This window comes from Leptopilina heterotoma, unplaced genomic scaffold, assembly GCF_015476425.1.
Source record: "Leptopilina heterotoma isolate Lh14 unplaced genomic scaffold, ASM1547642v1 Lhet_81, whole genome shotgun sequence".
Taxonomy (NCBI): domain Eukaryota; kingdom Metazoa; phylum Arthropoda; class Insecta; order Hymenoptera; family Figitidae; genus Leptopilina; species Leptopilina heterotoma.
Genome location: NW_025111185.1, coordinates 5,671,597 through 5,684,089, shown reverse-complemented (window position 1 = coordinate 5,684,089; position 12,493 = coordinate 5,671,597). Strand labels below are relative to the sequence as shown.

Sequence of the window (12,493 nt, the reverse complement as noted above, 5' to 3'; positions counted from 1 at the left end):
GAGTCTAACTCGTATATTGGCGAATTATCAAAAGGAATTAAAGGAAATTAAAGGGAAATGTGTTTAAATATCAATACGGTACAATTTTGCTTTAACCGATTAAAGGACAATTTTCGTTTTTGTTTCAGCAAGCAGGCAGTCTTCGACGGAAAGAAACCCATTAGAGGCGGAATACCATTTGTCTTTCGTGAGTAGAAGCACCAACGATAAGCACAATGATCTTAACATTTCGTCGCTCAAAACTTATTTATCTTTCCTTTTTTTACTCACTTATTTTCCCTTCAAATGGAAAATAATTTCAATTATCATAATCTCTTTTTCTAACCTTTTACCTTTTGCACTTTATTTTCCATTTTCTTAATTTTCAAATTTTAAGTATACTAAACAAATTGAGAAAAATAAGTTATAAATTTTAAATTAGAAAATGATCTTTTCTGTTACTTTCAAATATTTATTTATTCTCCTAAAGTGAATTCTTCTAAATGAAATGGAATTATAATTTGTCTTAACAAAAATTTACAGTAAAAATAATGTTTAAAAATTTAAATTTAAAATAAAACATTAAAAATAGTATTTTCGTAATTGTGATATTTATTGAAATTTCATTCGTAGCACAATTTGGAGCATGGACATTTGGTCCGGGACATGGTTTCGCGAGGATAATTCGATGGAATGTGGAGAAATCGCCTGAACGATTACCAAGCGGCGATGTTGAGGCAATTTTCTCACTAATGGACAACGAATTTACACGATCGATGTGGAATTATCCCTTCAGGTTAACGTATAGGCTAATTCTACGAGAAAAGGAATTGCATTTTAATATTGGCGTCTACAATCCAAGCAAGGATCACACATTTAGCTTTAATTTGCTGTTGCACACGTATTTCAAGGTGCCCGATGTTAGGAGGTGTCAAATCACTGGTCTTCACGGTTGTACATTTATCGATAAGGTAATGAACTGAAAAAATAGAAAGAGAAAATAACATTTTTAAAAATTACAATTAAGAAATAACAATTTTACAAATAATTAAGTTCATATTTTCTTTAATTTCAATTTAAATTCACGATTTTTGGACTTAATTTTTATTCAATATTATAAACTACTTATTAAACATAATTACCTACTTTAAATTAATTTGATTCGTTAATCGAATTTATATTGTAAAACTAAAAAAAAATACTCTCTAAATTTGAATAAGTAGTTTTCTACTAATTAAAGAGTGCAGATTCGCTTAGCATTTAAATAGTAAAGATTTTACTAATTTTTAATATGAAACTACTAATTTATTAGTGGACATTATTATTAAATTAGTAATTTTCTATTCAAAATTTGTCAAATCTTTCCTATTCATTTGATAAACGAATCCGTGCTCTCTAATTAGTAGAAAATTACTAATTCAGATTTAGAGAGTAGTTTCTAAAAGCAATTTTAAGAATTTTAGAATTTTTTAATCTTCTTTCATAATTATAATTCTCAATCAGCGAAAAATTCTAACATTAAAAATTTTAAAGCAATTAAAAATTTTATAGTTCTTCTGTTGTAGAAAGAATTATTTTTATTAATGTAATAAAATTATAATTCACGCTTCGCACTCACCTATTTATTTATTTATTTATTTATTTATTTATTTATTTAAGTCTCAGCCCATAATCCCATTAAAAACCTTTTGTATATTTTTTTCAATATAGGCACTACTTTAAATCCGCTAATAGTTGATATAAAAAAAAATTCAAAATTTTAATAGAATTCCTTAAAACGATTCAATTATTTTTAAAAATGTTAAGAAAATTTTTAACAAGAATTCAATTATTTTCACAAACAATGAAATTCTTCTCTGAAATTCAATTATTTTCGATATTTACTATTTTAATAAAATTTCACAAACGAATTCAATTATGTAAAAGAAATTTTAATAAAATCTTTTGCAAAAATTCAATTATTTTCATAATTAAAATTTTCATAGGAATTTCAATTTCTTGAGAATTATTCTAAAGAAAATTTTTCAATATAAATCATTCATTTTCAAATAAAATAAATAATTTAATAAAATTTTTCAAAAGAATTTAATTATTTTCAATATAATTTTTATTTAATTCCTTGAAAGAACAAACTTAAACATTGTCAAAAATTTTAATAAAATTCTACCCAAGAAATCAATTTTCCTCGAAATATTTCAATTATCTAAAAAAATTTTTGTAAAATTCTCCGAAAGAAATCAATTATTTTTAATAATTTTTATAAAATTTTTTAATAACAAATTTTAATTTTAAGTAATAATGAATTTTTTATTTTGCATTTAAATAATTGAATTCTCGTAGAATTTTCTAATAAAAATTGATTTAACATTGAATTTCAGTTAATTATTTTAGATAATAATTGAATATTAAAAACGTTGTGTAATATAAATTTTTAGAAATAATTAAATTTCAAAAAAATTGTTTTAAATTTAGAAATTAAATTCTCGTATTTGAAATCTAAATAGTTAATAATAATAAATGGAGAGAGTAATCAAGACTCTAGAAAGCAGACCGAAGACCGAACTCTGCCAATATGCGAAATGTTCTATTTTTATGTATCTTCTTTTTAATTTCATTTATTAATGATATTGTTAAACATTGATAACTTATATGTTACTTTAAGTTGGAGGGGCAAATATTGTAAAACTTGTATTAAGTGCACAATGGAGAAACAAATCTAATCTATAAATTTATAAATAGCTAATTAAACAAAAAATCAATAGGTATAACTGAATAAAATGGAAAAAAATTGCCTAAAAAATTGTCCTAAATTTTTCTATTTAAACATTTTTATTCCGAAACAATAAAAATTATTTTTTAGGAAAATTGTTTAGGGAAAAATACTAAAAGAAAGCTTTTTTCACATCTTTTAATTTGAATATTTACTTCTAATTGATTGCATTAGTTGAATAATTTTGATTACTTCTGGAAAATTTTTTAAAAAATTGAATTTATTAAAACTAAAATTATTATACTAAATAATTTGTTTTCTTTACAGACGAGAGACAATCAGGTATTCCAAGAGGGCCGAGACGTGGTGACTGTTTGCGAATGGACGGATAGAATTTATCAGAACACACAACCGGAACATATAATTACTAATGTTGTATCGGGCAGAAAGATGCGTGTGCAAAAATATAATTTTCCCGACACTGTCGTTTGGAATCCATGGCAGGAGAAGGCAAGGGATATTCCTGATTTCGGTGACGATGAATTTCCAAATATGATTTGCGTGGAAAGTGGGCATGTCAGTAGTCCCGTTATTCTTTTACCAGGAACGGCTTTCGAGGCCAGTCAAATTCTACAGGTTTGATATGATAAACTTCTTTATTTTTCCCAACAAGAAAATTTTCTCCCCTACATTTCAATGTTTTCAGGGATCACAGACTGCCGCCTATTTTAAACTTTGCCACCTATTTCGTCAATTTTCACTGATTTTACAAATTTTTTAATTCTTCAAATATCAACACAATAAATCATTAATCAATTAATCATTAATCATTAATTAATATATCATTAATCGAAAGTTTAGTTTCCAAAAATTTTTAATTAATTTGTATTTTAATAAACAAATCTTTTAATAAATAATATATATCTTAATATTAATTGGTTGGAACTTTCTTCATGTACAATCTGAGTTGACTCTGAATTAAATTCATCAGGATTTTTAATTTATTTAATTTTTAATAAGGCTCAAACTTGACTTAAATTTCAATTCATCCAAAATTAATTTTAAAATTTAAACAGTGAAAATTTCAAATTTTAATCTTAATGAATCTCAAGTACAATCATTTTAAACTTCGATTTATGTAATTTTTTATTTGTTCATATTTTAGGAACAATTTTGCAAATTTTCTATTTTCTTAAACGTAATTTTTATGAATTAGGTAGATACTTTATGTATAAAAATCATATTTAGAAAAAAGTCCCAAAAACAGATTTATTAGTTATTGTAAACTTACTATTTTCTGGAAATTTTTAACGTTTAAAATGTTTAAATGCACAAAATATTTTTCCGACATAAATATTTTCAAAAATTATTGATTTTAATAAAAATTAAAAACTTAACTTAAAAAACGTTTTTAAAAATCAGAACGTTTAAATAACGATAATATTTTTGTTACTTTATTAAATTTGTATTTTATTAAAAGAATTCTGTTGTATATTACAAAAAATAATTTCTTAAGTAAATAAAAATGTTTAATTTACATTATTTTCCATTGCCTTTAGTAAATTTTTAAAAATATTTAAACAGAAAAACAATTTTCTTCATTTGAACTTTTAGAACTTTAGGAAAATAAATGAAACATTTTCAAACTTTATACTTTTTTTTCAAACGTGACTTAATATTATTATAACAACATTTGAATCTGAAAAGAAGAATAAATTTTGTTGATTTCAATTTTCTGAAATTTCTGAACATAATTTGCTTCTCGTACTTCAAAGAATCTAAATTTCAGTTAATTGAGTATTTTTTTATTCCTAATTTTTATTAGTGAAAAATTTGTTTAGATCTATTTTATTTTATTTTAATTTTTAAAGTTAATTAAAATAGTTTTTAATTTTGTGTAATTTTTTTTGTCGCTTTCTTGTCTTCTATTTTTAGAAAATAATTCACCTTTTCACCCATTTTAAAAAAAGGTACTGTGATTCCTGTTTTTTAACAAGTTTCTTTTAAATTTAATAATTAAAAAGATATTTATTGTTTTTGATTAGTATTTATTTAGTAATATCCTTCGTTATTTTTAACTATATCAAAAAAATATTTTAAGGGTATGTCAAAGTCGATTGGATTTTTACATTGAGCTTCAATGAAAAAATCGCATCGACTTTAACATCCCTTTAAATATTCCATCAAATTATTTTTATGGCAATTTTTTGTGAGGAATTCAAAGGCAATGAAATGAAATGGGTTAGAAAATATTTTCATCCCTTTTGAATTTTTATTTATAATAAAAATTGCTAGATTTTGAAATCCATGCATCATTTTGTAGAAAATATGTTTTTGTATTCACAAAAAATTGACGAATGAAAAATTTTATTTTTACTTTTTTTGAATCAGTTCTTATTTTTTAAACATTGTTTTTATGCTAAAAATGATAAAAAATACTATTGTTATTCAATTTTTTTATTTTTATAACCAATTTCAGATCATAATTTATTTTTTTTAAATATATTTTTTTTTATTAAAAAATATATATAAATATATATGTAATATTTTTTATTTTTTAAAATAAAAAATTATGATTTGTACTTCGATAGAGAAATCATTCCAGAATTAACGTGAAATCTTGTTTATTTAAGAAAAATACTCTCGATTTGAAATTAGTTAGAGAAATACATTTTCAAATAAAAAAAATTGAATAACAATTATTTCGTGTATGAATAAATAAATAAACAATAGTATTTTTTATCATTTTTAGCATAAAAACAGTGTTTGAAAAAATAAAAAGTTATTCAAAATTAGTAAAAATCTATTTTTTTATGAATACAAAAACATATTTTCTACAAAATGACGCATGGATTTCAAAATCTACCAATTTTTAGGACAAATAGAAATTCAAAAAAAGAAAGAAGAAATATTAGCTATTGAATTCTTCACAATAAATTACTATAAAAACAATTTTATGGAATTATTTTCTTGATATTAACTATAAATATTCGTCTTATTCTTTCTTTCATTCTGTCCACACCTGAAGTTAGTCATGGTTATTCTTTTGTTTTTTATATGTTTTGATAGAAAATAAAATATAAAATAACGATTTTTTAACAAAATTCATGCTTTTGTATTTTTTATATGCTTTGATAGATAATATTACATTTCTTTTTTTTTATTATATAATTATTATTAATTTAAGGGGGTATTCTGGTCTAGAGGCCTCAATTTTAAGGCGTTTTTCCGAGTGGGATAAAAAAGAAAGTTTAACATTTTTAATATTTACTTTTTTTGCAAGTTGTTTATTAATGTTCAAAGAATACAGAAAAAAATTAGGAAAAAAAATAATCAAAAATTTTAAAAGTTATGAACTGGTGAAGTGGGAATTGAAAAAAATTCTTGTTGACACGATAACTCAAAATCTACTCAACCAATTTACTTCAAATTTTGCAGAAATGTTCTTTGTATATCTCTTTATGGTCGGAACCTTGGATTTTGAAAAATATTTTTTTTTATTATTTTTAAAAAATTCAAAAAAATTAAAAAACAGAATCAAAAAACACAATTTTTTTTTAAATCGCCGCCATTTTGCTAAAAAATTTTATTTTTTCTTTTCCAAGGTACCGACCATAGCGAAGCCTTTAATAATCAAGAATTTCTTTGAGTTTTTTGTTTTAGAGCATTACAAAAGTCTCCACACTGTCAACCAGTACGCACTTTCTGTTTTTCAGTCCCCACTTTATCAGTTTATAACTTTTAAATTTTTTTATTATTTTGTTTCCTAATTTTTTTCTGTACTCTTTAAACATTAATAAACAACTTATGCAAGAAAAGTAAATACTAAAAATGTTAAACTTTCTTTTTTATTCTACTCGGAAAAACGCCTGAAATTGAGGCCTATAGACCAGAATACTCCCTTAACTATAATAATCGTCGTATTCTGTCCAGTCTATCTATCTATTTTTATTATTGGGAGGCTTAAAAATGAAATTTTGTGCAAAGTTAGCAAAGCATTCCAAACTTTTGGTCCCACATTCTTTTAGTTTTTTTGTTCTTTGTAACAGGAATTTGTCGTAACAATGTGATTGAATCATTCGTAAAGTACAACTGAAGTAACATTTCAAAAAACTTTAATTAAGTAATTCATTTTTTGAAGGCACAAGTACTTATAAAATTTTATGCAAAGTTAGCAAAGCAGTGATAAATATTTTGTAAATTTCAATTTTTAACGAAATTCATTTTTCTTACTAAACGAAAAAATAGGCATAATTTTTATTTTATAATCATAATTTTTGCACAAAATTTTGTTTTTTTATTTATTAATCATCTATTGATACTAGGAGAAACTACACGTGCGTTTTTTTAGCTGTTACCTACAATAATTTCAAAAGATAACATTTTTGTAATTTTTCATAAATTTTTCGAAGAATTTTTTATTGAAATTTTGTAAAGATAATCGAATTTCTTTTGAGTAATAATAATAGTAAATTAAATACTTCGTTTGGCGGGCGTGACATTTGCTACTTATTTATATTATTTATAAAAAAAATTTAAATACAAATTTCATAAAATTCAATTATTTTTTTAATTTTTAAATAAAAAATTATTCCAAGATAATTCATAAAAAATAATTTTTTCTCGATAGTTTTTAAAAAATTAAATTAGTTAAAAAAATCAATTTTAAATCTGTAAAAAAAAAATTATTATTATTTTCAGGTAATGTGAGTAGAGGGAGGACCGCCTTCTCACGTTCCGGTAACCGGTGGATCGAGATCATTGCTCACGGTATCATCACCGTCAGGAGCATCGGTTTGGTCAGCAGATTCCGGATGGCTCTATATGCCACCACCGCCACCACCGCCGTCTCCGTCTTCGCATTCTCCGCATTTTCATGCACATTGTATTGCACAAACCTGCACCATTTGCTCCTTGAATCTTTAGTTTCGTACAAAATGAAAAAAAAATAATCAAACTGTAGGAAAATTTTCACATTCTTTTCCATTCGTCGTTTTTTTCAATTTATCAGAAATCATTCCAAAATTAACGTAAAATCTTGTTTATTTAAAAGAAAAATATTCTCGATCTACTTTCAATATTAATTAGTATTTTTAAAAATTATCTAAACATTTTGTAATAATGATTAAATAATTTAAAAAATCCCGCTTTGTAGGTTCAATTCCCAATTTAAATTCGTTTTTGTCTATTTTGCAACTATTGTAAATAGTTTCTTGGACAACGAGGAAACTAAAAATAATAATAATTACTATTATGATTCAATGGACTTTCAATGTCAATGATTTTAACTGTGATTTAGCTTACAATTATAAGAATATTAATGATTCCCAAGATTTTACTGCACAATTTCATTCCATTTAAGATCGAATTTTTATTCACTTCCGTCCGGGAAAAATTAAGTTACATTTTTTTCGACTTCTTTCTTTTTCTGGAGACGTGGTGTTTTTTTCTGTTCTGTTTTAGAAGAGATTAATTTTAAGCTTTGTCGTTAAATAACGTTGAACAATTACGATGTGACAAGTAAATGGGCAGCTCCATACGAAAAGCAAATGGTGGATCACCGATTTTTCCTAAAGTTTGTAATTTTGTAGTACTTGGGGTACTAAATAACTGTACCAAACAATTTTGCAAAAAAAAATTTTTTTTTGCAAGATATTTAGATTTGAAAAATCGGAAACTGAAAAAAATGACTTTTTTTGAGAATTTTTATTTCGAAAACTATTGATTCTACAAGAAAAAGTCATTTATTCAAAATTGTAGAGAAAGTGCCAATTTTTTATAATATTAAAAAAAAAGTTAAGAAAAATTAATTTTTCAATAATTTGTTTAAACAATAATTTTTTATTGTTAAAAAAAAGAGCAAAGGACATCATGGAATATTCTAGAAAAATTATTTTCTCAAAATTTGAACCTTCCTTAATAAGTGGTTAAATTTTTAAAGAAGTGATTTTTGGTGTTTTTGAGAAAAAAATTTTTGAAGTTTGCACTACGAGTTTTTGTGCGTTGCGCTAACTAAGCAGCGCCTATATCAGTGTATTTTAAAAGATAATATGATCTTTACTGCTCGCCCCTAATACATTTATTAATTATATACGTATATATTTTATTATAAACAGTTTAACAATATACTTTTACTTTACTTTTTTTTTACTTTTTTACTTTTTTATAAACATTATTTTCCTTTTTTTAACCCATTAACCCGGCGAGTATGTGGCGGGAAACTGTTACACCGACTATGTGGTGGGCATGACATGCCCAAAATGTAAAATTGCTTATAAATGTTACATATAGCTATATTAAGTTAATTTCTGGTATTATATTATAAAAAGGCATGTAATAAAATATATTTCCTTAATTATTTATTTATTTATAAAGATAAAATCAACTCTTTGTCATAAGATTTATCATATGATTAAATAAAACAATGAAAACTTAAAACTTTTATAAAATCAAATTTGCACTTTTATAAAGGCAGGACTTTAAATATTAGTGAATGAGGAGCATAATACTGCTTTTTAGAATATATCTCAATTCAGTTGTCATTAATTTAGTAGAAATTAGGAAAAAAAAATTCGCCAAAAATATGCAAAATTGACGTTTACGTCCAAGTAATTTAAAATATAATTTACATAACACTATCACCATACCATCATCTTCTCTTATGAACCCATAACTTCAGCTACTCGAAGTTTCAAAACGTTACAGTGGAAATTTTAGGATTTAAAAGGATTTAAGTAAATGTGGGGCATGACATGCCCAACCACATACTCGCCGGGTTAATGCCCATGGGCACAGGAACGCAGGTATAAAAAGTAACTATTGAGATCCTGGCATAGGGTCTAATGATAATTTTTGACTTTAAAAATTAAAAAAAAAAATTTTTTTTATACAATTGGTATAAACAAATGAAGAAAAATTGATTTTCATAAAAAACTGATAGCGCCATTCGATTCGACGCAAAAAACTACTACGAGAACGTATATTACATAATTTAAAAAAAAAGACATATTGTTGTAAAAATGTTATTAACGAGGTTCCAGGGATCACGAAATAAGACCAAAGATTCACAGTTTTAAGTAAAGTCACAGATTTATTAATAATGAGCGAAAAAGATTAATTAGATACAAAAATGTACTATTGTCTCAAGCGTCTCTATGAGAACTGAACGAATAAAAAGAAAGACGCCGTAACAGGCGATTAAACAAAAATATAGCGGAAGCAGATGGCACCACCAGATATAAAATAAAACAAGTAATAAAAAGGGAGGCTCAATTTGAATATTTCTAACAAATGTTATAAACAATTAGCCTGCATTTATTCTGTACGAGATAGAAGGATTGTTTTTGAAGTTAATAATTTTTTTAAACAAAATTAGTTTAATTAGGAGAGTTTTTGACGTCAAAAATTTTTTAAACAAAATTTTTACCTGAAAAACGATCCTTCTATCTCATACAGTATAAATGCAAGCTAATTGTTTATAACATTTTTTCAACAATATCTCTTTTTTTAAAAATTATGTAATATACGTTCTCGTAGTAGTTTTTGCGTCGAATCGAATGGCGCTATCAGTTTTTTATGAAAATCAATTTTTCTTCATTTGTTTATAACAAATTGTTTAAAAAAAATTTTTTTTTAAATTTTTAACGTTAAAAATTATTATTAGACCCTATGCCAGGATCTCAATAGTTACTTTTTATACCTGCGTTCCTGTGCCCATGGGCATTAATGGGTTAAAAAAAGGAAAATAATGTTTATAAAAAAGTTAAAAATATATTGTTAAACTGTTTATAATAATAATATATATACTTATATAATTAATAAATGTATTAGGGGCGAGCAGTAAAGATCATATTATCTTTTAAAATACACTGATATAGGCGCTGCTTAGTTAGCGCAACGCACAAAAACTCGTAGTGCAAACTTCAAAAATTTTTTTCTCAAAAACACCAAAAATCACTTCTTTAAAAATTTAACCACTTATTAAGGAAGGTTCAAATTTTGAGAAAATAATTTTTCTAGAATATTCCATGATGTCCTTTGCTCTTTTTTTTAACAATAAAAAATTATTGTTTGAACAAATTATTGAAAAATTAATTTTTCTTAACTTTTTTTTAATATTATAAAAAATTGGCATTTTCTCTACAATTTTGAATAAATGACTTTTTCTTGTAGAATCAATAGTTTTCGAAATAAAAATTCTCAAAAAAAGTCATTTTTTTCAGTTTCCGATTTTTCAAATCTAAATATCTTGCAAAAAAAATTTTTTTTTGCAAAACTGTTTGGCACAGTTATTTAGTACCCCAAGTACTACAAAATTACAAACTTTAAGAAAAATCGGTGATCCACCATTTGCTTTTCGTATGGAGCTGCCCAAATTACTTTTGTGATATATTTTTTTCAGTAGACTTGTCACGTTTTCTTTTCGAAATTTCATCGAAATATAAATTTATTTTTCAATAATAGCAGAATTAAATTGGCGTAAATTAAATAGTTGAATAAAGCGTATAAAATAATTGAATCCAAACAATGAAATTTTTTTAAAAAATTTAATTTTTTCACACAATTTTTCTTCTTAAAGAAAAATTTATTTTTATGCGTTTAAAGATGCTCAAGTGATCGAATGTTTTTCATGATTTATTATCAGTGAACAATAATTATTATATGGTGCTAAAAAGCTGCAAGTAATAATATAATATTAATAAAATAAAAATAATAATAATAAACAATAATAATAATAATAATAAATAGCAGGAGTGGCATGCAATAAACTATAAATTAAATTGTCAAGATTTTTATATCCTTAGACATCGAATTAATTATAAGCAACTACAAAGGAAATATGTGTCGAAAATTTATCAAAAGAAAAAAAAATATTCATCGTCAAGCGTTAGTTTATTAAAAAAGGAATAATTTGCGAGAATAATTTTTTAAAAATACTTTACATTGCCGCCTATTTCTCGTTACCCTCGTAACGAATTATAAGAAAATTATTTAATACTCGGACTCAAAAGTTCTTGTGTAATAGAAGCGAAATTTCTTGTACAATATTGATTTATTTACTTATAAATTTTTATTATTATTATAGTGCAGTGATTCATAGAATGAATAAAAATGTTTGTTTTACACTGAAAATTTATTTACTCATTCAATGTTAATAAACTGATAAACGAAAAAAAATTTTCTTTTGAGTACTTTAAAATGAACAAACCGATAATTTAAATACCAGAACATTTTTTTTTATATAAAAAACATAATTTAATATAAAAAATAATAATACAAAAAATTGAATTTTACAGATTTGCAATTGAATTTATTTTCAATTATTTAATTACTGAAAAACTGTAGCCAAACATTTTTTCTTTCGTAGAGATTTTTATATGGCGATGACACAAAAATTTTTCAATTTTAAATTAAAACTTTGTTAAAAATCTTTAAAAACAGGCGAAATTCCAGAAATATTTTAAAATTCCATTCTATTTCCAGGTTTTCCATACCCTTTTCTCAATTCCATACCTTTTCCAGGTTTTCCAGGATTTCCAGGTTCTGTGTCAGCCATGCAAGTGGATTTCAAAAATATTTTTGGTGAACTTTTTGTTTCTTTAAATAAATAATTTAATTCTTAAGTAACTTTTTCAAAAATTATTAAAAATAATTAAATTAAAGAAGAATTTTTTTTACAAATTCCAGATGATAATTGAAAAGAAGTTTTGCAAAATATTTTGAAAAAGTTACAGTAGTAATTCTTGTAAATTATTGAATTTCAAAGGATTCGAAATTTCTCTAAAATCTTAATTTCTGTGGAAA

The 12,493-nt window shown here is 24.0% G+C and overlaps 1 protein-coding gene across 1 annotated transcript in view; it reads left to right on the top strand.

The window, feature by feature from the left end:
* The window catches only part of LOC122511188 (glucose-6-phosphate 1-epimerase), a gene marked incomplete at its 5' end in the record, with an annotated part of 36,500 nt that extends 28,357 nt beyond the window's left edge, over positions 1-8,143 (top strand). The window contains 4 exon segments of the mRNA XM_043626296.1: positions 129-187; positions 613-950; positions 3,017-3,325; positions 7,391-8,143. Coding sequence (XP_043482231.1) covers positions 129-187; positions 613-950; positions 3,017-3,325; positions 7,391-7,399 — 715 coding nt within the window. The 3' untranslated portion in view covers positions 7,400-8,143.
* Between the last annotated feature and the right edge of the window lie 4,350 nt (positions 8,144-12,493).